Consider the following 27,849-nt stretch of genomic DNA (forward strand, 5'->3'; position numbering starts at 1 on the left):
TCCCCTGACATCGACACTGGATAAATGTGTACTCTTAGCATAAGGCTCATGTGCCATGGACCCTGCCTCTTTCCCATGGCTCGTGCAGGATGGCACCAATTCCTGACATTTTAGATGTCTCTTTTCTATTCTCTAAGGCTCGGCTCATGGTTTCTATTATATTTTTAAGAGCGAAACAGTTTTTCCCCACATCACATCTTTTGGGGAGCCCCACTACCTAAAACTGTTGGATGTGGAGTTGTGCTGGTTGAAGCCGGTGGGGGGCTAGAGAACCCCATGCAAACTCCCCCTCTGCTTCTTGAAGGAACCCAAGGGCCCTCCGAGGAGCACCCTTTGAGAATCACTCCTCCGGACTGCCCACTTCCCTTCTATTCCCCAAACCTTCCCCCCTGGGACAGCACAGAGCAATGGTTCAGATTTCCGTTTCCTGAATAATCATCTCATTCCGGTCTTGCTGCCCTAAGGTCACCTGGGTAGGAGTATTAGGTGTCCCCAGGCTCTTAAGTCATGCATTTCGGGTCCATTGGCTGCTCCCTCTGGTGGCTAATCCTATCACGGGTGAATGGACTTTGCTGTTAACTCGCAGCAGCCCACTTTTTTGCCTAGTTCTAAGGTTACACTTTTGTCTCCCCATGGCCAACCTGTGTAAATGAAATCTAATTTTTATTGTTCAGTAAGGCTAGGCCTATAAATAAATCCGCAAATCAGAAGAAAATGCTTTGTCATATTCTGTGTCCTGGTTTGGGTTTGGAAAATGGGTCACCAGAGGTCTGGGAACACTGTACAGAAAAGGCGGCATAGAACCGCGTCTCCATGCACACCAGCCACTGAGACTCAAGGGCCATGTGTCAGTGAAATCTTTTTGGCTTGATTTCTCAGAGGTGTTCTTCTGAGGCTTCAACCTTTGCAAGATAAGCTTGATCTTTCTTTCTTGGAATAGCTTTATTGAGATATAATTTATATACCACACCATTCACCCATTTGAAGTCTATAATTCAGCAGTTTTTCGTATATTTACAAGTTGTGTATCCATTTCCATGATCAGTTTTAGGACTTTGTCATCATCCCAGAAGAAACACCGTGTACATTTCAGCCACTCCCCATGGCTCCCCCACTTCCCCTCCTCCACCACCACCACCACCATTGGGACTTTCTGTTTCTATGGATTCACCTGTTCTGGACATTTCATATGGATGGAATCTTCCAGCATGTGGTCTTTTGTGTCTGGCTTCTTTCACTGAGCATAATGTTTTCGAGATTCCCCTGTATCGTGGCACACCTCAGTACTCTATTCCTTTTTATTTTTGAATAGTATTCCATGTATGGATATACCACATTTTGATTATCCATTCATCAGTTGATGGCATTTGGGTTTTCCATTTGGGGGCCATTGTGAATAATGCTGCTTGGAACATGTGTGTACAGTGTTTATGTAGAGATTTTCCATTATATAACTTTCTCTACCAAGAGAATGAATGATATCAATGGTTAGATTTATTGAGTGTTTGCTGTGCGCCAGATACTGTGCTGAGCACTTCACATGTATTATCCATGTAATCGTCACAGTAGCCCAAAGAATAGGCTCTTGTGCCATTTTACAAGGGAGGAAACTGAGGTCCTATGGCTACCACAGGCAGAGCTGGGATTTGAACTCAGGATAACACTTATCCATAATACCCCTTCCAGCAGTCAGACAACTCTTGGGACCACACCACTCCAACCATTCACGTTGACTAAATCACACTGGTTGAATCGGTATGGTGTGTGTCCCTTCTATACATTGTCTTACTCAATCCTCCCAGCCACCCCATGAGGTTGTCTGACTATCTGTAATGTTCAATGAAGAAAGAAGTTCGTAGAAACTATGTGGCTCACTGGGTGACACGTCTCATTTGTGTCAGAACTTGGAGAGCCAGCATACAGCCATATCCTGCAGCTACTCCTTGATAGCACACCTCTGCCTCCTTTAACCCTGTATCACCTCCAGGAGAGTGTCTCATGCCCAGAATGCCCAGAATACCATTCTGTCATGTGCCCAGAATGCCATTTGCAAAGGACAGCCACCATCTCCCTTTCTCTGCATGTGTGTGCCTGTGTGTGCGCCATAAAGGTATATCCAAGGGTATCACCATGCCCGAGCTAGGGACCTCTTGCAGGTAGGACCCCTGGTGGCTGGCCTTGGCATTACAGGGTTCCTGAGGTGGATTTCCACGTTAGAATTCACTGCTACTCCTGGCTACAAACTGAGACCCTTATCACGCAGAGGACTTGTTTTGGGGACAGTTCTGAGAATGGCAGGCTGGAGGTGGAAGGTGGCAGAGGGGGGAGACTGGAGAATGAGGAGGGGTAACAGTAGAGGGTACCAACTGTGTCCTGTGGTTGCCTGCCCACAGCTGCTATCTTGGATGACCCCATGGAGTGCAGCAGAGGGGAGCGGCTCTCCATCACCCTGGCCAAGAACCGCATCAACCGCGCTCCTGAGAGGCTGGGCAAGGCCAAGGTCGAAGTGGACATCTTTGAGCTTCTCAGAGACAGCGAGTACGAGACTGCAGAAACCAGTACGTAGAATGGGCAGGGTTGCCCTCTGCTTCCCTTGCTGGCAGAGGAGGGGCTGGTGGTGTGAGCTGCATCCATCGCCAGGCCTGTGATGTAGATATTCCCAAGAGAGGGAGAGGAACGTGCACCAGGAGGCCCTACAGGGCTTAGTCTAGACAAGATCCCAGTTTTTGTGGATAATTATGTGTGGAGTGAAATCAAGACAGGAAATTCATTCATTCACTCATTTACCCACTCATTCATTCCTTCATATATTCGATTCCTTCGTCCCTGGACAATTTGTACACATGTCCCTGAATGGAACCTTGTATGTGGTTAAGAAAGGAGAAATACGGCCAGCCCAGGGGTGATGTAGTCCTTGTACATCTGTTCCCTGTCTTGCTTTCTTGTGCTGAGAGCAGTTTTGTGGGAAGAAGCAGAGACTTGGGCTGGAGTTCTGCACTCGCTCTGTAGGTAACCTTGGACAAGACTAAGTAGTCTGTTTAACCTCAGTGTATTCATCTGTAAAATGGGAATGCCGAGTCTACTTTGCAAATTTGTAACTCATTGTGAGCTTTAAACAACTTACAATATAGGGAAATCCTCTGTCAATTGCAGTGCTTTACAGACATACATAATGTCACTTAAATCACACTCATGGAGCCCCTACTATGCTCTTGGTGCTGTTTTTAATTTTCCCAGCAACGGAGAGTTGTGTTATAATTCCAACTTTGCCAAAGAAACTGAGGCTCAAAGACATTAGATAACCTACCCAACCCCAGAGCAAGTCCTGGACCCTGAACTTACATCACAGCCCTGCAAGTCTAATGTCTCATCTGCTCCACCTCTCGTGCAATTCTCTGGTGTGTTGCTGTTATTACCTTGACGACTTTATAGGATGAGCTTCCAAGTTAGTGGGATGGTGCTTTGCAGCAAAGCTAAAGATGAACAACTCCAGCTCGGAGGGAAGAAGGGGAGCCCCTCAGCCCGGAGAGGCAGTGGCCTCTGTTCCCTAAGACCCTGGAGTCCCATCTCCTTCTTTTTTAGCCCATTTCAACCTTTAATGACACTCAATGGCAAAACCAAATCAAACCAAAGAACACTTGCTTAAGTATACATGTCAGACAGCTGGTCTTCTATGTGTGGGTCCAGTGATGCTTGAATCGGGGCAATTAGCAGTGCAAGAGAAGAAACACGTTTACACTGGCTTAAGTAAAATTTGCCGGATATCGTATGGATCCAAAGAGGGTGAGAAGGGAGGAAGGCAGTGGCTCTCTCTATCTCACAGCTTCTTTATAAGCTCTGGCTGTATCGAACCCATGCTCCTCCCTCTCTGCTAGTTTGGTTTCCCTACCTTATTCATCATGTCCCAGAATGGCCATCCAGGTCCAATTTATAACTTGTTCATTCATTCAGGAAATTTATGGAGCCTATGCTCTATTTCAGGCATGATTCAGGATATCATGCATTGGGAAGGATGTGAAAAACAAGATAGGCACGGTCCCTGCCCTCAGGTAGCTGACAGTCTCTCTTTAGCCTACAGCTTCCCCCAGTGCTCCTTGGTTTGGATTTCTCAGCATCTGATTGTCACACTCATCTTTCCAGGGCTGGTCTCATAAGCCACAGGCATTGGCCAGATCACCTAAGCATACCCTTGGGGAGAGAGTCCACTCCTAGAGACTGAGGGTGAATTCCTACCATATAGAACAGGATCTATGGACACAGAGTCCTCCAGAAGAAGGCGTCGGGGCACAGTTCATTCATTTAGTCCCTTGGCCCGTCAATAAATATTCATGAGTGCCTGCTGTACTCTGTCCGAGATGATGAGGATTCAGCAGGGCACAGATAGAAATCCTAGTTGTCATAGAGGTCAAGTACAACAAAAGGAAGATTCAGATTTCTCAGGATCGTCCAGAGGAATCCAACTTCCCGTACTCTCCTGGTCCAGTCTGTGCTGTGGTGTTTCTTTGTCCAGGAGGGCAGGTCTCAGACAAGGCTCTAGATTTCTACATAGTTCTAGAGTCTGTTCTTTGAAAAACCAGCTTCCTTTTCTTCTTTGGTTCTTCAGGGTTTCCCTCGCAGAACAGGAAGCCTGAGGGGTTGCCCACTGCGGATGGGGGTCATGAGCAGATGTAAATTTTCTCTCCCAGTGACCCAGGCTTAGCAGAGGCAACACATCTAAAATATTAAGCCAGCTGAATCAGGGGAATAAAGGAAACTGATGTCTTTATTCCACATTGCAGAGCTGTGGAGCGTCTTTCTCATGCCCTTCTTTTAGGCACCCAGTATTTTACTAACAAGTGGCCTTTGGTTCAGCTTTTACATCTCAATGTGTTTGAGGCAGGATTAGCATTTGTGAGAAAAGAAGGCTTTTGGATCTTTCTACCCCAAAGGCTTTTCATCTAAAGCCAGAGCTGCTCCCCCACAATGGATTTTAAATACCACCCGGATAGTTCATAGAAAGCTTCCAACCCTGCTCTTTCCCTCCTACAATAAGGGGGGTGGGGTGCTGGGTTAGCGCTTTTAGCTGAAGTGGGATGGGGGTGGGACTGGGGGGTGGGGGTCGGTGGCAGGGTGGGGGAAGGAGTTCGGAGGGAGATGAGATCCGGATGCGGAGGGAACAGCAGGCCTGCGATCCCCACTTTGGAGAGACTGTGGTATAAAGAGGAGCCAGGATTTGGGGATCGGACTGATCAGGTTTCAGTCTGGGCTCTGCTGTTTCCTAGCTGTGTGACTGTGGCTGTTGAACCATTTTGTGCCTCAGCTTTCTCACTTGTAAAATGAGGTGATAATCATGTCAGCTCCTAGGGTCACTCCAAGCAGGACCCGAGACTGTGCAGGTGAGTTAATTACACTGTGCACACACCAGGCATCCAGTAAGTGGCAGCTATGAATTTCGTTGTTGGCTTTATTCTCGCACCCTCGCCCTGGAGCTGGCTTCTTCCACCTCTTCCCAGCTTCCTCTCTCCCTCCCTCTCTCTCTCTCTCTGCTCTGTTTGAGTGTTCAGCCATCCCTCTCCACCAGCCTGTGTACCTCTCAGGCTCCTCTCACACGGCCTGTCTTAATGTCAGCGTGCCTTGTAGGGCCGCAATTGTGACTGGTTATTCCCCTCTCTTTTCCGTTTTCTGGGTTGATGCTGCCGACAGCTCTGAGCCTTTGGAAGTTGTGATGTGCGGCCCAGAGCCCTGTGCTGCTCAGAATCCCGGCTCTGTCTTCTCCTGGCTAATGGCCCGGGCTGATTTGCATTGTTAACTTACAACTATTTGAAAAAAAAATTGAGTGGTTCTGGGGCCCGGACTAAAGCCCCCACTTCACACCTGTCACCTGGTGGCCCAGGACACCACTTCAAGGAGATGAAAGATCCCAGTGATGACATTCTTGGTGGCAGAAAACAGAGGCTCTGATCTAAGTAGAAGTGGTATCGATCCTACAGGGTACCCTGCGCCTGCTCTCTGCAGTGTGTGAGTTTCAAATCTCCTGCACGAAGCACACGTAATGAATCACATGCTGGGCGGACATGTCAGTCAAGGGGAGCAATGGCAATTGCAGAATCAAGGAGGATGAAGTGAAAAGAAACTAAAGATGCTGGAGTCTAGAGTTCAGCTTCTCATTTGATGGTTGAAAGCGGGGCTGAGAGATGAAAAGTATCACACAGGGTGTTAATTAATAACAACGTGGACTCTGGAAAGACACAAGTAGCAAACCACCCTGCTTCTATCTGGTTCCTATAGATTTTCATATAGTGGGTTTATTTAAAATGAGGGTCACTCGTCAAGCCTCCTCAGACCCACCACGTCTGATCCCCCCACCTCTCTACCAGGTCACCATCATCACCTCAAGCTTCTTGATGTTTGACTTCCCAGCTCCCTCTGCTCGGCGTGCAGATCTGAAATAAGGGGGCTGGACAAGACCTCTAGGTCACCTCCCCTCCCACCTGTCCCTTCCGTCCCTCGCTCTAGTATCTTATCTCCATCTCAGCCTTTCCCTTGCTGGGACCTCCCATGGGCCTCACCCTCCTCTCTTTCTATAGATCCCTGTGTCTCCTGTGGTGAAAGAGCTTAACTAAGCGCCACCCTTTATCACCCCAACACCCGGAGGCACCGTCCCTGCTGCCACCAGAGCCAGTTTGAGGTTTAATTTACTGCAGAGTTAAATGCAGGAGCCTCCCTGTCAACCCCTCGCCCCTGTCAGGGTTTGTCTCTGTGAGGCCAAGCGTGCTCTCCGCTGTCCACACTGTTTCCCCTGGAAACCCAGAGGCGCACTGGTTATCGGCCCCGCGAGGCATCGGTGCCCGGAGATGGGCAGGGAGCGTGAGGTTCCGGCTGCTTGGCTTCTCGAAGTCTCTGTGAGCATGACCTCATGATTCAGAGTTGCTTCTAGCCGTTGAGGGCTAACATCCCTCCATCAGCTCAATAGAATGACTCCAAGGCAGCATAAGGGAAAAAGGTGAGAAGCCAGAAAAGAAAGTCTTGTGAATAATGATGAGTCAGGCAGCCAGCCTGCCCTGCTCCCCTTCTCTGAGCTGCCCGTCTGTGTAACCCGGTCTCAGAAATGCATTGAATTGCAGTGCTTAGAAATCATCTGGCCCAACCTCCTCAGTTACAGGCAGGGAGGCTAAGGCTCCTGGTCTTTCCCAGGAGGCTGCAAAGGCCACATGTTTGAAAAGTGCTATAAATCTTGGTAGCTCTGCTTGCCCGGGAGTGGCCCAGACAAGGCAGAGGGGGGTCAGAAATAGGTCATAGGTGTTGCTAGGTGGTCAGGTAAGGCCTCTGGGCCAGACCTGGGACAGGCAAGGGGAAGGGGAGAGGGTCTTGACACGGAAGGCAGGAAAAAACTCGGTACCTTGGGGCACAGTGACAACTGGGCGTGGCTAAAACAGAGAGTGGGGATGGTGGTGAAGGCCAGGACTGGAGAGCAGTGTGGAACATCAGTCAAGACTCAGGTTCAGGATCCTACTCCTGGCTCTACCAGCACCATGATCTGATCTTCTCCTGTGCTTGGATTCCTCATCTGTAAAATGGGAATAATATGAGTTCTCACTTCATGAGGTTGTTGCAAGGATTAAAGGAGATTTAGAGCAGTGCCAGGTGTCAGGTGAACTCTTGATGGATTTTTCCTATTCTATTATTATTAGCAGGAGAATTAGTGTTATAACGCCTCCTTCAAGGGATGTTTGTAAGGATTCAGGGTCGTGGCATGTCTGCCTGGTGTCTACATGTGTGGAATCCCCATAAATGGTGTTGCTGCTTCCACAGTGATCTGAGGCCACGCTGAGGGCTTTGAACAATGTGCTTTAGTTGAGAGGAGCCCATGGCAGGGTTTTTTTCCTTCCAGTTTTATTGAGATATAATCAGCATACAGCACTGTATATGTTTGAGGTGTACAGCATAATGATTTGACTTATATACATCATAAGTTGATTATCACAGTAAGTTTAGTGAACATCCATCATCTCACATGGATACAAAATGAAAGAAATAGAAAAAAATTTTTTCCTTGTGATAAGAACTCAGAATACTTTCTTGACAACTTTCATATAGAACATACAGCCATGTTAACTGTACTTATATGCTGTATGTTACATCTCTAGTTCTTATTTATCTTATAACTGGAAGTGGGTACCCTTTGACTGCCTTCATCCAATTCCTACTCCCCCCCAACACACACACCCTGCCTCTGGTAACTACAAATCTGATCTCTTTTCTATGAGTAGGTTGTTTGTGTTTGAAGAATAATTGACCTGCAAACTACTGGTTCCTGATGCACAACACAGTGATTGGATATTTCTGTGTATTACAAAATGAGCACCATGATAAGTCTAGTTACCATCTGTCACCATACAAAGATATTACATTATCATTGACTGTATTCTCCCACGCTGTTCATTTCATCACTGCGACGGCCAGTGGCAGTTTGGAGTTCTCTGATGCCCTGGGGCCCTCTGACCAGGGATGTCCCCATTGTGGGGGCGTGATGGTGCAGAATCCTGGCGCTCCCTCCCTCTCAGCTCAGAGTCCAGCAAGGCCAGTCCATTCAGTCCCGTGTCCATTCACAGAGCTGAGAATGGACCGTGCTCCCGAGGCTTTGGCACAAGGGGGAGACGGTTCTTGGCACTGACGGAGGCGATTGTTCCCCTTGCTCCAGATGGTCAGGGCTCTGTGCTCTGCGTGCAGCCTGACCAGGCACAGAGAGACCCTGCCCTCCCCCTCCACTTGGGCTTTGGCGCCAGGAAGTGTTTTTATGTGAAGGGCTCTGAGCTTTTGCAGCCTCTGCTCCACATGGCTGTCAGCTCCCCATGGCTCTGATTGTTCACCACAGGGATTCAGAGAGCACCCCACTGTCGGCAAGGAGCCCAGGATTTCATCATCCCCGCCTACAATCAGTGTGCCTATGAGTAACCCCTGTGGACCATCTGTAGCCCAGGCAGACCCTTCCCCTCCCTGTGAAGACTCAGGGGAGGAGTGAGTTCCACAAGCACCTTCCACCCAGCCCAGGAGTCTAAGGGGACTTCAGATCCAGGCCAGAGCTGGTATCTCCAGGGGCAGAAGTTCCCCCATCTTATAGCACCCCATCCTGGTCTATCTTTCCTGCAGCTGCTCTGTCAGTTGCCGGCCAACTCCTCTGCTGGCTGGGAAACTTGGTTCCCATGGCAACCTCACTCCCACCTGCAGGTTCTCTCTTCCCTCGGAGGGAGAGGTAGAGTGTACCTCCTTCTCCTCCATCCCTCATAAAACTGCTCAGAGACCCCCATGAGACGGCCAGGGCTTGCAGAATCAGGGGCCAGGAAGTTTCAGAGCTGAGGCCCTTTATAAACGATTTTCATTTCTATGGTGCAGGCATCCTTCATCCGGAATGAAAGAACAATTCCCAGATTTCGGGAAATCCCCAGGCCATGGCTGCTGGGAAGATGATAATTCACTTTCATTTCTCTCATTTTGGATCATTTCAAATCAGTGGAGCAAACATCTATTGAGCAATTCCTTTTTGCCAGGACTGAATAGATGTGACCTGTGCCCTCAAGGAGTTTCCGCTCCAGTGGGAGATGAGAGATGTGTACTCACAACAGCAGGCACCGGGTTACAAACCCCTGAGCTGGATATGTATAGTATCCAGAACTTTTCAGATACAGCAAAGGTCTGGTGGTGCTTATACCAGGCATTAAGTAGCTTCTCAGGGTGGGGTGAGGCGTACACCTGCAGTAACCACAATTAAATGCATGCTTACATTCTGATATTCACATATTGTAAATAGCTTCACATCTGTCTATCCATCAATCTGCAGCAGATTTTGCCACCAAAGGAGTTTGATGAAAATCATCCAATTTCAGAACCTTTTGGATTTGGGAATTGGAAGTAAGGGATTGTGATCTTTTCTAAGAATATCTTTTTGGGAGAAACTTCTCCCTGTTGGGACCTTGCATGATGAACTAGCTTGGGGCAAAAGCTGGCCAGGAATTCAGAGAACATGGATGCTGACCTGTCCAGCATAGAGCTGACTCAGAGCCACAGTGTGATATAAATAAAGGGAGGAAATGGCACCTTCTTGACTGTGGGCAAGAACTAAGCTGGGCACTGGAGGGTCAATAGGAGTTTTCCAGTCAGAGGGGCAAGAGAGGGTCCAGACCATGGTCGTCTGTGGGTGCTAATGGACTCCTTTGCAGAAAAGTGGTTTTAAATGAATAAAATTAAATAGATAGGATGACCAGGGAAACCAATTATCTGGAAATTCATTTAAAATATTTTAATAGTGAGATATCTATATATGTATTTCTTTCTTAAGGTATTCAGTAGTCAAACCCAGCATCAATCTAAGTATTAGTGTAACTTTTAAGTAATTATTAATATGATATTTCAAGACATCGGCAGCACTGTAATGCAATATGAAAACACTTGTGATATCTATCAGTGACAAACTCACAGTTACCGTTAATATACTGTGGTTTATTGCCTGTATTCAACACTGAAGGGAATGCCAAATTTCAATTAGGGGTTAGAGAAAATAATGCCATTTTTCTTCCCCCAAGTGTTCACAGACCACTGACTTCTTCCCATAGATCTCAGGCAGCAGGTTAAGAACCCCTGGTCTAGTCAGACAGACTAGTATGGGAATAAGTCCGGGTAGGGAAGTATGGAGTGTGTCCCAGGTGAGCTGATGTGAAGTCGGAGGAGATGTGATGGGAGAACAGGCTGAAAGGGAGACTCTGGAGTTCAGAGCATCTGGATTTTACTTGCTCATTGGAAGAAAAATTTTTTGTAATGAAATTTTATTTTACTTTTCTTTTTTGCTTTCTTAGGGCCACACCTACGGCATATGGAAGTTCCCGGGCTAGGGGTTAAATTGGAGCTGCAGCTGCCAGCCTACACCATAGTCACAGCCACAGCAATGCCAGACCCCCCACCACATCTGCGATCTACACCACAGCTCACAGCAGTGCCGGGTCTTTAACCCCTTGTGGACACTAGTCAGGTTCATTGCCGCTGAGCCACAACAGGAACTCCCCAAATTTTATATTTTATAACGATGTATTATAAAGGGAATACATGTTCATTTATAGAAAGTAGAGAGAAAGGGGGGAAAAAGTATCATTTAGTGTTCCACTGGTCAAGTCAATCTCTACAAAGATCTCAGTTAAGCACTGTTGGTCAAGGGAAGCTGTGCGGTGCAATGATTAAGGCAGTGACTCAGGAGGGATTGGGGGTTTGAATCCCGACTCTGCCTTTTAACTCTTCTGTTTTGTTTTCTTATATGTAAAATGAAGGTGACGATAATAGTATCTATCTCATCAGGTTGTTTCTAGAATTAAATAAGTCAATTCATATAAAGTGCTTAGAATGGGCCATAATTAGCACTCAGTAAACCTCTTCTTTTATAACCCCTTCTTCTAATCATTCCTCAGTGCATAACTATTTTCTGTATTTGCTTAGTTGTAGCCTTCATATAAGCTGCACATATAATTTTATATCCTGCTTCTTTCTCTTAATATTATTACATAAATATTTTTAATACTATTATAAACTGTTCATAAGCATTTTAAATATCTAGGTAATATTCCATTTGGGTGTATGACCCACGCTTTAGATAACTATTCCCTTACGATTGGACATTTAGTTTATTTCCAGATTTCCACGGCAAGTGTTGAGTGGGCTTCAGTGTGGTTCAGCCGCTCTTTATTGAGTGCATAACTCTGAGTCTGGCCGGTGATAGGGTACTAGGTACAGAGGACACAGAGATAAATAAGACAAGCCCTATGTTGAGGATGATAATTTGCCTCAGTTTGAAGAAGGGCTTGGGAATGAACAGTCCTGGAGACAGAGAACGCCCTTAGGAGGCAGGTTGTCAAAGGGGCCGTGACAGTGGGCGTGGGAAGGAGGAGAGGGTGGGGGCGAGCAGGTCAGATGGTCAGAGCCTGGCCCCTGATTGGTATCTCGGGTGAATAGATTCAGTGGGGGGAGCCAAGGAAGAGTCAAGGGTGACCACGGTTTGAGATTTGGGAGCTGGGGGGCAGGGGGCAGTCAAGTGCAGTGGTTAAGAGCTTGGGGTTTTTATTTTGATTTATGTGTTTATTTATTTTGAAATGATTTTAATTTTTTCCATTGCAGCTGGTTTACAGTGTTCTGTCAGTTTTCTACAGAACAGCAAAGAGACCGAGTCACACAGCATATAGACATTCTTTTTCAGAGCTTGGGTGTGGATGCCAGATGGATCTCCAGGTTCCCGCCCAGCTCTTCCATACATGACCTGTGTGACCTTGAGCAAGTTGCTTACTTTTTCTAAGACTCCGCATCAGTTTCCACATCTGTAAAGTGGGGATAATAAGGACTCTTCTCCCTAGAAGTGTGGTGGCCAAATCAGATTATGTATGAAAAGTATACTGCAGATATGATGTATTGGGAGTAATAATAAATCATGTAGAGTAGGTACTTTGTGTCTATTAACTCACGTTAATTCTCACAACATCCCTGCCGAAGAGGCACCATTAGCATTCCAATACTGTGGGTAAGAGAGTGTTGGTAACTTGCTCAAGGTCTCACAGCTAGTTGGTGACCCAGCCAGGGTTCACCCCCAGGAAATCTTGCGTCAGAGTCCATGCTCCTCGGAACTGTGCTTTCTGCCTCTATGCTGCCAACGTGCTGAGTGCAGGACACCAGAGGGAAGTCCTTGTGGCCACACGCAGCAGGTGGCTGGAACTTGTTTTGTAGCCCCAGACATCCGTCAGGGGGTAGAGTTACTTGGCAGAGATGAGCGTGGAGGCCACAGGCAAGGGTGAGATTGCCCAGGGAGAGTGAGGCATAGACAGATTCGGAATTTAGCAGGTAGGAGAAAGAAGAGGAGCTGGTAAAGGAAGTGGGAAAGACCAATCAGAGAAGCGGATGAGAGTCAGGATCTCAGATGGATCAGATGGTGTCATGAAATTCAAAGGAACAATGCAATCAGCTGCAAAAAGAGAGATAAGAACTTCAGGGAGGTCACTGGAGACCCACGGAGGCAGGTGCAGCAGAACAAGATGAGGTGGGAACCCCAGCTGGAAGGGATTGAGAAGAGATGGGTGAAGTGGCTGCAAGGAGTAAGGCAGATAAAATAAGTGGCCATGAGCCAGTAGGGCAGACACTGGATGAGGTTCACAGACTTGATTTCTGACGCTGGCTCTGACCTGTCTTAGGTGTGTGACTTGAGGGGAGTCATTTAACCTAGGTTGCTGTTTCCTTATTGGTAAAATCAGGAACTAAGATTCATCCCTGAGGCTGCTGTAGGAAATTTTTTTCTTATTGATTTATGTATTTTTTTAATTTTTATTTTTATTGGAGTATAGTGATTTATAATGTTGCGTTAGTTTCAGGTGTACGGCAAAGTGGTTCAGTTATCCATGTACATATATCCATTCTTTTTCAGGTTCTTTTCCCATGTGGTTGAGTAGAGTTCCCTCTGCTATACAGTAGTGTGGGGATTTGATGGCCACTGAACAGAGATCCCCTAGCAGGCTAAGAGTTAAGTTGGCTGAGATCATGTGAGATAGCTTCCATGGAAGTAGCTTCAACTTTGAAGAGCATCCTTCAAAGGCGAACCCTGTCCACAGCGACTCTGTCACTGGGGGTGGGTCTGACTGTTAGTGCTGATGAGTTCCCCTCCAGCACCCACTGCCCACAGCCTCTAGGTCAGCTGAGTTCTGTGATGTTACAGGGTCCCTGCCTGAGCCCCAGGCCGAAAGAAGACTTCACAGATCTATTGTTTGTGCGATAAATTGCAGCACGGGGATTTGAACCCTGGTGCTCTATCCCACCACCGGTGCCCCTTTAGAGCCATCACTTGGCCGTGTGGGCTGGTGGTCAGGATGCTTCTTTAAAAGAAAGAACATCCAGGTTGCAGGCATGTCTTTGTGGCTGGCTCAGAGAGGATCCTTGGACTGATCCCTGAACCTCACGTTACTGACCTGACGCTCTAGGAGAAGGAGGAAAATGTGTCCAGTGTCCAGCTTTGACTTCTTTGCAGAGAAGGATGTCTTGTAGCAAAACTGGGAACCATGGGGCGTAATCCGGGGCGGGGGGTGGCTCTTTGGTTCTGCTATCACCTGTGTGTCCTGAGAATTGTCCTATGTTCTCTCTCCGACTATTTTCTCCTCTTCTTCCCGCCCTCCCTTTCTGAGTCTATAGTAAGACTTTACACTCTGTCCTCTTCTAACCGCGTGTCCCATCCACCCACTCATTCATTCGACAACTGTGAACTGGGTGCCTAGAAAACCCTGTGCTGGACACCTAGGCAAAGCAAGGTGATTGGGGATCTAGAGATAACTATGGCTAAGCGCCGACCCTTAAAGCTTTGACGTCTAGTAAGAGGAGCAACACATGTAAACAATGAACTGAAACAGACACATTGACAAGTGTCTTAGAACTTGTAAATCATGGGCCTTGGAGTCCTGAGGAAGATGAATCCCACTTAGAGGAGGTGCAAGGAGGTGCATGGGAAGTGCTCCTTGGCAGGTGGCTGAGCATCCAGAGTAGAGCAGGGGAAGGGCCTCTTCCCCAAGGGCAGTGCAAGGTCACAGAGCTTTGCTGGTTGGTCAGGAAGGCACCTGGAACATTCAGGGAAGCAGAGCACCAGGCTCCAGGGGAGCTGAAAGGAGGGTGATGTTGAAAGACGAGGCTCCCCTCGGCCCCCCTCTCTCTCGTCCTCTTCTCCTCTCTCTCCTCCTCCCCTTGACTTGAGCTGAGTGGCTTTCTTCTCTCTGCCTGCATCGGCCTCACTTCTCTCTGCTTGTCTGCCTTTCTCCCTCCCCAGTCTCTCTCTCTCTCCTTCTCTTTGAGAGGCTAACAGATTGCACCCCATTCCTGGGCCGTTCTGTGAGCTGGGTCCTCAGCCCCTGCAGCCGCCGTGCCCCGGCTGCCAGCACCCATCCCGCAGGCCAGGCTCTGTGCCTCTGTCCTGCAGTGACAGCCAGACAATTTATACACCCTTTTGGCTAAGGCCGTATGTTGTCATAACCTGGGTCATTTCCTCATTTAATACCTTCCATAAACTCCAATAAAACTGTCCTGGAGCCTCGGTCGTCCAGGGGAGGAGGAGCACTGGGTTTGAAAGGGTGGGAGAGGGGGCCAGCGGTGGGGGGGTGATGGGGGGGAGGTGGAGGACTCAAGCGGAAGCCCACGCCCCACCTGATGAGAGCCTTGTTTCCTTTCCTGCTCCCCACCCTCTGCTCCCGCCACTGGCTGCAGTGTGTCAGATCCTTCCCAAAGGGGTGGTCGCCGTCCTGGGACCATCCTCCAGCCCGGCCTCCAGCTCCATCATCAGCAACATCTGTGGGGAGAAGGAGGTGAGTGCTGGACCGGGTAGGGGGACCGTGTGTGGGCTGGGAGCCTGTGCCCCAAAGAGAGCATGGCTTCTTAAGGGCTGGAAGAGTGAATCAAGGTCTGGGTCTGGTTGATGCCAGGGAAAACCTCAATACGAGTAAAAGAAGAGGTCCTTGGTTGGCACTTACTTTTTTCCAGGTAATTTGGATGGAGGAGACTCAGAGGAAATTTTCCCAACAAGATTTTCAAGCTGACCTCCTCTGAGGAGGAGGGGAGGAGGCTTGGTGGCGATGGGAGGGGGGGATGGTCCAGGGAGGCCACGAGGGCAGAAGCTGGAGCTTCACAGAACAGCTCCGGGGCTTCTGCTTGGTTATGGGGATTCTGGGGAAGAATGCCTTTGGGACAAAGCCTTCTTCCAACATTTTAGTGTGGAAATAAAGTTTGAAGACCTCTGTTTTACAAGTTCTCTAGAACAGAGACTTGACTTTGCTTTCTCCTTCATTCACGATTTTCAGTGTTTGCTTCTCCCAAGTGGTGGGTCCCTTCCCTCTAGTTCTTGTTCCCTGGGGGATAAAGATGGTTAGGGATGAGCTTCTGAGGGCAGGCCTGCTCCAACAGCTCTCTCCCTCTTTCCGCCCAGAGCAAACAAACAGAAACCAAGATTCTGCTGCTGGAACCTTTCCTAGTCCTTCTTGGAATCAATCTGTCCTTTGTCTTCAGATCTCTTCTCTGGAGACAGTGGCAGCTTGACCCCTTAACTGCGTGAGGGCCTTCCAGCCGGGTCTTTTGGGAACAGGTGATGCTTGATGCTTAGGAGCTGGGGAGGGGGCAGGGCAGAGGGACGAGGGATGGAAGGGTCAGTCTTACCCCTGTCCTAGGAGCCTGGAGGCTCAGCCTTCCAGAAACTTTAGCCTTGGGAGGATCTGGTTCTCATAAAAGGATGGGGCACCTCAGAGAGGCAGTAAAACAGCACATAAGCCTCTGCCAACCCCAGGTCCTCCGGAAGCCACTCCCTTGATGCCTCCACGTCTCTTACAATGAGAGAGCCCTGAGGCTTTGGGCAGAATGTTGATGTTCTCTGTTTTACGAGCCTGCTCCAAGAATTGTTTTCAGCGGGGCAGACTGCCCTGCGGTCCTAGCCCGGTCTTGTAATGGGTCTTGCTTCTCACTGCCCCTAGGCTGAGCCCCGGAGCATCATGCCATGAGCAGGATCCATGTTGACAGCTCCCCATCCTTACTCCCAGAGGTCCCCAAAGATGCCTCCTGAGCCAGCCCAGGCCAGACCAGGAGCTTCTGTCCCACCGCAGTCCCTTCCAGTATTGCACAAGCCTCGGCCCCAGCAAGTTAGACCTGATGTTCAATTTAAATTTTTCGTGCCGGGCTCCAAGGAGCAGCTCAAATCTATGGCAGGTTGTTATTTCAGCGATCACTGCGATCTTCACCAAGTGAGGTTGCCAAGACCTCAGCTCCCCGCTTCCGCTTTTCTGCTCTCTCCTTTTCTTCTCTCCCTTCCCCTCTTCCCCAGAATGCTCTCCTCACTGTTGCCTACCGTCATCCCCCATCCCCACTCCGGAATGACCAGTGGTTCAGTGGCTAATTTTTTTGCCTTTTTTTTCTAAAGCTGCACCCATGCAATATGGAAGTTCCCAGGCCAGGGGCCGAATCAGAGCTGTAGCCCCTGGTCTACACCACAGCTCACAGCAACGCCAGATCCAAGCTGCGTCTGCAACCTACACCACAGCTCACGACAATGCCGGATCCTTAACCCACTGAATGAGGCCAGGGATAGGACCTGCATCCTCATGCGTAGTAGTCAGGTTCATTACCGCTGAGCCACAGTGGGAACTCCCTCGGTGGCTATTTTATCTCCACACACACATCCCTTAACCCTGCTTGGCATTTCAGGCTGGAGGCGGAGACCCTGACTAGCAACCATCTTCCTATCCGGCCGCCCCAGACTTGTGCCGTTGACCAGAGAGATGGGTCATGCTGCCAAGGGAACAGCCAGACGGTTACCCTTCCTTTGTCTGGTCATGTTCCTTCCAGAACAGCCTTTCCTCTCCATTCAGATTATGCATTTCTTTTAATATTTTATGAGGCTGAACTGCCTTACACTGATTCCCCTCGGATTCAGCGAAAAGAAAGAAATGGAGTTCTCACCCAGGAGTTCATTCCTTTAAACGCTGCTAACATCTCTGCAGCCTCCACGACTGGCTGCTTTCTGCCTTGCCGACTTCCCTCCAAGCAGCTCACCTCTCCTCTACTCCCTTCCCACCTGCTTGATGACTTCCTGGGATGCATTTGCAATTGCAAATCAATTATCAGTTGATCATAGTCCTGGCCTGGCCATCCCTGCCTAGGTCCAAGGGAACAGCTGGCTGCTTCCCCAGGAGCCTCCAAGGTGGCGGGCTCTGCTGGAGACTCCTCTTCCTAGGGAGGCCCCTCACCCCCTGCACATACAGCCCCAAGAGCTTTTCCAGCAGCTCCTAGATTTGCGGCAGAAGGAAGAAGGGAAGGAGAAAAGGCGTTGCCTGAATACTTACCCCATATGCTAGGTTCTGAGCTGGTACGTCCTTTACTTAGAGGGCCTCATTTTATCCTCCCAAAGCTAAAGAAATGCCACTTGTTTCTCCATGTTAATGAAGCTTAGACAGGTTGAGCAGTTTGCTCTAAATCATACAGCAGAACCCCGGTGCAAACCCAAATCTGTAGACTCTCAAACCCATTTTCTGAGTCTGCACTTTCCTGAATCTTTTGCCTGCTCCATCTCTGGGATCCGTGAGCTCAAGGGAATCTGTGAGGGTAGTTTCTGTTGGGATGAGTTAGCTGCTGATGGAGCCTGATAGGCTTGATGGCCATGTAGGGGGGGCTTTGGTCAGAGATGCTCAAATATGTAAGCCAGCCAGCCTGGCCATCTGCTCTTGCCCAGCCCTGGCCTCCATCTTGCCCCACTGTGACCTTTTCCTCTTTCAAGGTGCGTTCGTTATTCATCTTAGACAGACTGTAAGGGTTGCAAAATATCAGTGGAAGGAAAGACCCCTTATGACACACCCCAGGTCAGTGTCATTCTTTAGCATCTTCTGTCATTGCTCACCAGGCTCTCGCCCCAATTCTATGCTTTTCAGTCTTGGCTGGAAAATACTGGTTGCCTTCTCTCTATGGTTGAAGGGCTAATCCTACTTGATTTCAGGAATTTTCTCCCGAGTTTTTGTAAAATCTTTATCCTCCCCTCATGCCAGTCTCAGAGGAGCTCTGGGCTCTAGCTGACTTCTTTTTTCAGAAGCTTAAAAGGATAAGGTAGCAGAATTCTACAGAGACATCTCAGACTCTGGACCAGCCCAGGCAGAGAAAACTTCGACAATCATGTCTGGATGATTGTCCATTCTAGGAGCCGACCAACTCACCATCAGAAAGTTCTTCTTGCTGTCTACCCTCAATCTTCCTCACTTTGACATCAGTTCACACCCACGTTTGCAGGACTCTGGCCCTCACGGCGGGCGCCCTAAATGAGGATGAGGGTTGACGTGTCAGCTCCATCTCGGATAGAGGCACCAGCAGCCTTTAGCTCCTCTGGCTCTGGGTACCGGGGTGACAGAATAAAATCAAGGTCGATGGCAGCTTATTACATTTTAACTTTCCTATTACCTTACCCAATAGCCTAAGCCGCCAATAACACAGCCATCACAGCCTGTTAATGTCTCTTTCCGGGAGAAGAGAGGCGGAAGGCTGGGCAGTGCCTCCTGGAAATGTCAGTAATAGACGCAGAGGAAAGCTGACATTGTCCTAATGAAGCCAAGGCAGGTATTTATTTACCTGGCTCCATTCACAGGCTCCCTCGATGGTTTCCCAGCCTGTGCTGCTTCCGCTTCCACACGTGTCTACCGAGGAGCCCATCCTGGGCTTTCACCCAGGAAGCTTGCGGAGAGCTGGCCAGGCTAGGCTGAGGCGACCCCTCCCTTAGTCCCCAGGGCAGTGTTTTTCTCTTTCTGCCATCTCTGCTCTGATTCATTAACTACAAATAAAATAATATAAGGATTGTGCCTTCAAGAGCCGTTTGTCTCGCTGCCCAGCAGCAGGCAGTTCCTCTGAGGATAAAGACCTATTGTTTTGCCTTCCCAGGGCCACGGACCCCAGCTCCAGGGTCCACAGCACATTTATAAGGGTCTCGGCTGAAGGGTTTCCCATCCTGGGTCTCAAACATTGTCAGGCATGCCGGTTCATCTTCCTCCTGTGGACTGGGTGCCCTGAGTCCTGAAAGTTCCACCTCTTACCAGGCGAAGAATTCACACTCTGCAGCCTTGCCTCACTCATCTTTCTTTTCTTTCTTTCTCACTTGTTCTGGATCTTCCCCGCTGCCCATTTTTGCTCCTCCCCGCAGGTCCCTCATTTCAAAGTGGCCCCAGAGGAGTTTATCAAGTTCCAGTTCCAGAGATTCACAACCCTGAACCTCCACCCCAGCAACACCGACATCAGCGTGGCTGTAGCTGGGATCCTGAACTTCTTCAACTGCACCACCGCCTGCCTCATCTGTGCCAAAGCAGAATGTAAGTTTCCCTGGGTTGGCTCCTCCCCAGACAGTCGGGCTGTGTCAATTTCAACCTGACGGTTTGAGGGGAGGGCCCCCTCTGGTTTGGGGGATGACAGCCAGAGGGTTCGGGCATTCCTGCGTGTCCTTGGCTGTTTGTCTGTGTGTGTATGGGACAGACAGAGCAGTCTAGGAGGACCCTTTGCCAGAACTCCCTGGGGCCTCGGGTGGAACAGAGAGGAGCTCAGTTACAGGGAGACTGGCCAACTACCAAGGCTTTTTGCATCTGCACACGCAATTCCCACATTTTCAGCCTCATTGTTATGGAGCTACAAAAAGAGAGAGAAAGAAAATATAAAATTGGAGGAATTTGTACTTGATGGGTTGAAGAGCTTCTTTCCTTAGAGAGTGGGGCTTGCTGATAGAACAAGGTCCAAGGTCAATTCCTGATAGAGCATTTTTTTGCAAATGCAAGTTTTAGAAATGCGTTTTCTCTGACTCTTAGACAATTTGTGACATAAATTCAGTGTTTATGAGATTTAGCTAATTTAAGCCAGCACATTCCAGCAAATCAGTGCATCTGTGTACTCCTGGTGACAGCTGTGCACCCACACGCAGTCAGGCAGGTGCTGTCCCGTGGCTACCAATAGGGCCCCAGGGCCCCAGCCCCAGACGTCTGGGTCCTGTGTGACTCACCTGTGCAGGTCTTACCCTGCGGGTCCGGGTGTGCTGCGCCGGCAGAGGTTCCCCGTGTCCATCGGGCTCTGTCCTGTGGCTCCACAGAACCACTCTGCCTGCTAAGTTCTTCCTCCATCCTGGGATCCCTAGAGCATCTGAAAACAGTAGCCCCTCCCTGCCAAGGGTCAGAACCATCTTCTTCTTTTTTTAATAGTCAGTTTGCAATATTGTCCTAATTTCCGCTGTATAGCAAAGTGACCTAATCATATATACATACATATATATACACACACACACACACACACACACAATACATTCCTTTTCTTTATCATCTTCCATCATGGTCTATCCCAAGAGACTGGATATAGTTCCCTGTGCTGTACAGTAGGACCTCATTGCTTATCCATTCTCAGTGTAATAGTTTGTGTCTCCTGACCCCAAACTCCTAGTCCCTCCCACTCTCTCCCCTCTTCCCCTTGGCAAGTCTGTTCTCCATGTCTGTGAGTCTCCATCTGTTTTGTAGATAGAGAAGCATCTTCTTTATGGGACCTTTGTACCTTGCTGCCTCCACATATACTTTCATTCATTTATTAGACACAGATTAATTATTTGCTCTGTGCTACCCAAGAAACAAAGTAACTGAGTCTCAACAATGGCATGCATTTTATATACCTTTTTTAATGATGACAACCACCCAGTGGGTTTGGAAGTGTTGGAATTCCCTGTTTCAAAGTTCCATAAAATTTAAAATCCAGTTCCTCAGTCTCACCAGCCACAATTCAAGTGTTCACATGTGGGCAGTGCTGATATAGGACATTTCCATCTTCCCCAAAAAGTCAATTGGGCAGCATCGTTTTTGATGATCAGGGTTTTGTGGACCAAAAAAGAGAGACAAGCTTAGTTAACACTTGATTCCATTTCTCCCTGGTGGAGATTCACCGCACGCATGAGCACAGACACTCTGAGCTGTCCTGTGGCCAAAATGGCTCTTTACTTCATCTTCCAAAAAGGTCTGATCCTATGCGCCCGAAGGATGCTGACCTATAATTATTTGATGGGACACAGCTGGGACACGTTACATTCCACCAAGTGGCCCTCTCCTCGTGTGGCAGCCTTGCACCTTTGCAGGGTGTAACCAAGACAATATTCTCTCCTAGCAACTTCTGCCACAAGCCCACTGAGGCAGGACCGAACTGGCACACCCCATGCACCCAATGGGAACATTGAGAGACAGAGGACAGGCTGTAAATATGCCCAGGCAAAGATGGTTCTGCAGTCCTCCTCTATGCTGGAGGTACAGGGTCTCACCACCTGACAGGAAGTTCTTCCTTGTGTCTAGCCACAGTCGCTCTCGTTTGAAGCGGAGCCCTGTTTCCTCTGCTTCAGCTCTTACTGGGCTTTGGGAAGTAAGTTGCTCAGGTGTTTGTGCAGCACCTGCTATGTGCTGAGCACTGTGCTAAATACCATTGCCTCCTTGCCCAGGGCTTTTTCCACTGGAGTGACATTCTCTGACTGACGTTCAAACAGCTCCTCGCAGATTGCAAAGCACTTTCTCTTAGGTTTTCCCACTCTGCCTTCCTTGTCCTCAGTCATTCTAGAGCTAAGCAGTCTTGGAGCCACTAAGGGACTTGGCTTAAGGTCACATGACAGGTACATGACAAAACCAAGACTCTTCACTTGGACTCTGAGCTGGGGGACTTCTTCTTCCATAGCCCCTCCCACTCTCCCGGGCTGCACCAGCTTCAAAGGAGGGGCTCGTGGTGAGCTCTGCCTGGCAGGCATGGTGTGGCAGAGATCTCTCTGGAGCGCTGCATCACCTTGCTCCCTTGAATGGAGTGCAGGATAGCTGGGCAAGACAAGGTCCTGGAGAGGATGAATGTGCCTAAGTGCTGGAGAGGCGAACCCACAGCCCGGGGGTGGGGGGGGCTCATCCACCACACAGGGTAGCCCCTGCTTGGAGCACTCATCTATTGAGGCCGCCGAGTGACTCTGGCCCCACCCACCAGGGAGGAAGAAGGGTGGGGCAGAGCAGGAGAAGTTCAAGGGCAAAGAGGATTAAAAATCTAATTAAAGGTTGAAGAAATGAGGGACTGAAGGAAACGGCAGCTCAGAACTCAGGAGGTGACACTTCCGTCTTCCTTAGTCACGCAGGGCCGAGAGACACCGCAAGTGGAATTAGAAAGGAGAACCTAATTCTCTTTTCCAGCCATCAAAATTAGACAGAACAGAGATCATTCCCTGGGGAGTCATACCACTTACTCTCCTTTTTCCCCAAAGTAGATTTTTAATAAGCAGGTTTTGGACCAAGTAGAGTTGTATTGTGGATTGCATTATTTTTCTTTAATGGGAAAAAAATATCAGAACATCTGCAAGTGCGTGGTTCTGGTGAGGCGGGGGTAGAGAGGTGGGAAGGAGCCCTGGCGTGCCTGTCCTGGTCATCCCCAAGGAGCCTGGGCGAGTTGCCGCTAGGGGACGTCCAAGGAAGTTTGGGGCTTTCCACTCTGGTCCCCCAGGCCCCTTTGGTGCGATCACCCAGCCCTGCCACAGAGTTCTCCCTCTCCCTCTTTTTTTTTTTTTTTTTTTTTTATTACAGCCGCACCTGCCGCATATGGAAGTTCCCAGGCTAGGGGTCAAGTTAGAGCTTCAGTGGCCGGCCTATGGCACAGCCAGGGCAACACCTGATTGGAGCTGCATCTGCAACCTACGCCATAGCTTGCACGTATCTTTGCACGTAGCTCAAATCATCTTTTTCCCCCCATGCTTGCTCTGGTGTTTCTAAGTATTTTAATGTCCTTTTTGTAGCTACAGGGCCTGTGCCGCTACACTTTCTGTACATATGTACCACCCTTGTGACCTTGGCAAAGTGATTTAGGGGATTGCTCATCTATAAAATGGGGTGATGATTCCTTCCTCCCAGGATGGTTGAGGGGATAAAATAGGATGAGGCGTCTATGCCTAGGGGACCGCGGTACACAGGACTTTTCCTCTCTTTCCCTCCTTGGATTCCTTTTGAATAAAGCCAGGCCAGGACTGAGCAGAGTAACAGGGGATCCACTCTGTCCTTAAAATATCCCTGTGTTCCTTAAACTCGGTCTAGGTTTTTGGTGAGGAGCAGACTCTGGTCTCCCAGGAGAAAGTGCAGCTGAAAAGAAAGGCTGATGGCTGATGAACCATCTTTGCGGTCAAACCAAGGTGCCCCACTGCTCATGAGCTGTGTGATGTTAAGTAGGTCACTCTCCCTCTCTGAGCTTTAGTTCCGTCCTGTTTAAAGTGAAGATAATAATGCCTCTCAGGGTAATTGGGTAGAAGGTATCTGGGCCCAAAACATATACACATTTAAGTACTGTTACTTTATTGTGCAACCCTGGTTCTGCATTAGAGGGTGGAGGATGGGGGGGGGGGGCTGTTAGCAATGATACCCAGCGCCCCCTATGAGTAACAGGGCAATAGTAGGCCTTTCCTGTGCTGTCCCCAGGAGGCGCTGGGGGACGTCTTTTGCTCATGGTGATACAGATTAACCATTTATGAAGCACTTACTGTGTACCAAACACTCTGCTCAGGGTTGGAGATGATTTCATTTCAACCTCACAGTAACTATATAAGATGGGCTCTATAAATATTCTCATTATGTGCGTGGAGGTAAGAGAGATTAAGTCCATTTTCAAGGTCACATGGTTCTTGTTACCTCCTCTCCTTGCTTTTCTGAACACTGTGGAAGAGACAGAAGTAAGGGGCCAGTTTTCTATGTTATGGGCAGACCGAGGCTTTCCTAGGCTGCTTAGGTGGTGAATCAGGCCAGAATGTGGAATCAGAAACCTGGGTTTGAACCTTGGCCTGTCCCAGGTCCTCTAGTTCTGTGATCTGTCCCTGAGACGGTCCTGCCTCAGCGATTTGTTCTCCCCCAGGAATAATGATACTACCTGCTTCCTGGGCACTCATGGGGTTAAATGAACAGTAAGTAAAGGAGTGTGGACAGAGTTCCCCCTGCGGTTCAGGGGGTTAAGAATCTGGCTGCAGCAGCTCTGATTGCTGGGGAGGTACAGATTTGATCCCCAGCCTGGCACAGTGGGTTAAAGTATCTGGTATTGCTGCAGCTGGCTCAGATTCAGTCTGCAACCCAGGAACTTCCATATATGCCACAGGTGCAGCCATGAAAAGAAAAAGAAAAAAGAAAAGAAAGGGAGTGCAGGGAACTTTCGGGGGAGGGATGCCTGCTGGGCCCTATAACAAATAAATAAATAAACACCCTTGGAAGTTCACTTCATGACTCAGCTGTTAATGAACCCAGCTAGGATTCATGAGGGTACTGGTTCGATCCCTGGCCTCTCTCAGTGGGTTAAGAATCCAGCGTTGCCATGAGCTGTGGTGTAGGTCACAGACGCAGCTTGGATCTGGTATTGCTGTGGCTGTGGCGTAGGCTGTGGCTGTAGCTCCAATTAGACCCCTAGCCTGGGAACTTCCGTATGCCATGTCTGCAGCCCTAAAAAGGTAAACAAACAAACAAACAAACAAAGGCCCTGAAATAGAGGGGGTGGGAGAGGGCAGCGTAGAGCCAGGTTCTTGACATGCCCATCCTTGCCGGCAGACAGGGGGCAGCCTCGATGATGCAGCAGGTCCTCTGTGAGTAGAAGTCTCAGCCCACTCCCCCATCCCCTCCCAGTCTCCTCTTCTGGCCCCTCTGGGCTGGCCCTTTCTGCCTTTTCTTGGGGCCAAACCCAGACATGGGATGGGACAAAACCAAGAAGCAGGTGGAATATGTACCTCGTTCAAACATTTGAACTTGTTCTGTGCCCTTGCCCCTGGCCATACATCAAATGCTCATCCCTCCCTCTCACTTAGAATCTGCTCCCTGGAAAAAATAGGAGGTGAAAACCACCCACCCTTGTGCTTGGCAGGGGGAGGGGAATAGAGACGCCAGGTATTGTGCTCAGTGGTGAACTCGCCTTATCTCACTAAATGCTCACTACCGTCCTCTGAGGTCAGTGCTACATCAGCTGCCTCCCATAAGATTTAAAAGTGCTGCCCTGGCTGACAATATTAGCATTTTCCAAAACCAAAGCCTGCAGCCCAGGGAATCAGCCAGTGGAGAAGTGGGGATGCCTGTTGAAATCAGTGTTTATTCTTTTTTTGATACAAGGGTCCTCTGTGACCCCTGCAGGCCCATCCCTTAGGGGTTTGTGTCCTCATCCTGGGGCCCTGTCCACCCTGGCTGTGCCTTCCTAAGCCTGTGCAGCCTCGTGCCCTGCCCAGTCCCTGCCTCCCCGTCCCAGAAGCCGGCCTCCCTTCTTCTTCCCAGGCGGCCTGTTAGGTTTCACCTCCATCTATACCATTGCATCCTGAGTGGGACTAATAGCTTCCCCAGGTCCCACTCAGCCTTGGACTTGCAAGCAGACCCACTTCTGGGCCAGGGGTTCCATGGAGGAAGGTCAGGTGGAGGTAGAGGGGAAGCTGGGAAGAGAGCGGCTTTTAACCCCTTTGGTGGCAGTTGCCTTTGATAAATCCCTTAGTTCCATCAACAGAGGTGAGGAGAACGATGATCGGAAAAGGCCAAATGGCACTGAAAAACTCCTAATAGTCTTAATGTTTCTGAACCACTCTCCCTCTTCTATAGATGCCTTCCACTGCCTAGAATTTAAATAAATAAATAAATAAATAAGGATCCTTTTCTGATTCATAGAATTAAAAGATCTCTGGGCTGAAGAGACATCGACACTCTTATAGTTCAACTTCCCAACCACTGGTTTAATTTGCTCTAAAAGCCATCCTCAAGTGGGGTTTCAGTCTTTCCTTGACTACCTCCAGCAATGGGGAACTCACTACCTCCTAACATAGCCCACTGCCTATTTATTTATTTATTTACTTATTTATTTATTTTTGCTTTTTAGGGTCGTACCTACAATATATGGAGGTTCCCAGGCTAGGGGTCTAATCGGAGCTGTTGCTGCCGGCCTACGCTACAGCCACAGCAACGCCAGATCCAAGTCACATCTGTGACCTACACCACAGCTCATGGCAATGCCAGATCCTTAACCCACTGAGTGAGGCCAGGGATCGTACCTGCAACTTCATGGCTCCTAGTCAGATTCCTTTCACACTGTGCCATGACGGAAACTCTAGGATTAGATTCTTTATAGGATTCACTGTGAGGACCTAAGAGAGATGAGCCATGTGAAAGGCTTAGCCCGTTACCTAGAACACAATAAGAATTCAGTCAATGTTTGTTTTTCTTTCTTTTCTTTTCTTTTTTTGGCTTTTTAGGGCCACACCTGCAGCATATGGAGGTTCCCAGGCTAGGGGTTGAATCAGAGCTTAGCCGCCAGCCTAAGCCACAGCCACAGCCACAGCAACGCCAGATCTGAGCTGCATCTTGCGACCTACAACGCAGCTCACAGTGATGTTGGATTCTTAACTCACCGAGTGAGGCCAGGGATTGAATCCACATCCTCTTGGATGCTAGCCGGTTTCGTTACTGCTAAGCTGCAACAGGACTCCAGTACATGTTACTCTTGTCCTTGGCTGCTGGGAGCAAGTGCCTATTGGTCTCTTCCCATTGGAATTGAGACACTGTTTTCCCAGGAGACACCCGTCCACCCACACACCCTCCTCCTGGCCTGAAGACAAAGCAGGATTAAGATCCTTGCATCTTGGTGGTATTCTTCTGGAACCCTCCTCCCACTGCTGCCCCTAGACAGCTAATAGCAGAGGGAGGGTGAGAGTCCTTAGCTCACACTCCCAGTTTTCTCCTTTGCTCTGGGCCCACATGATTGCCTGCTGGAGTGCAGTTCAAAGCCTGTTCTTTCATAGTCGTAATAAAGCCTAGTCTTAATGCAGCCACTGTACTCAGTTCAAAGGGTTTTGCTGGACCTGTTTTCTGGCCCTTGTGACCTTGAAGGAACAACTCCCCGACCTCCGCAAGGAAATGAAGGCTCCTCAAGCTAGATGTCACATTTATGAGTGTTCACCATGTGCGAGGCTCCGGCCGAAGCACTTGACATGTCACCTCATTTAATTCTTGCCACAGCTCTGGGCTCTGGCTACTGATGTTACAGGCAGACGTCGTTTTATTGCACTTCGCAGATACTGTGTTTTTTTATCAACTGAAGGTTTGTGGCAGCCCCACCTGCATTGAGCAAGTCTATCGGTGCCGTTTTTTCCAACAGCAATTGTTCACTTCGTGTCTCTGTTACATTTTGGTAATTCTCGCTGTATTTCAAACTTTTTTGTTATCATTGTAATGAAATTATATGCGAAATTATGATGTGACTGGTGATCTTTGATGTTGGTATTGCACAAAGATTATGACTCGCTGAGGGCTCAGTTAATGCTTA

At 48.9% G+C, this 27,849-nt stretch overlaps 1 protein-coding gene across 2 annotated transcripts in view; it reads left to right on the forward strand.

Annotated features, from left to right (window-relative positions):
• The window catches only part of GRIK4 (glutamate ionotropic receptor kainate type subunit 4), a 455,817-nt gene that overhangs the window by 268,983 nt on the left and 158,985 nt on the right, over positions 1-27,849 (forward strand). Inside the window, exons 3-5 of one of the 2 annotated variants that reach the window (XM_021062991.1) lie at positions 2,394-2,558; positions 15,244-15,341; positions 19,697-19,862. In XM_021062991.1, the coding sequence (XP_020918650.1) occupies positions 2,394-2,558; positions 15,244-15,341; positions 19,697-19,862 (429 nt within the window). The remainder of the gene's footprint in view (positions 1-2,393; positions 2,559-15,243; positions 15,342-19,696; positions 19,863-27,849) is intronic. The other variant, XM_021062992.1, reaches the window with a different exon arrangement.

Source organism: Sus scrofa, chromosome 9 (genome assembly GCF_000003025.6).
Source record: "Sus scrofa isolate TJ Tabasco breed Duroc chromosome 9, Sscrofa11.1, whole genome shotgun sequence".
Classification (NCBI taxonomy): domain Eukaryota; kingdom Metazoa; phylum Chordata; class Mammalia; order Artiodactyla; family Suidae; genus Sus; species Sus scrofa.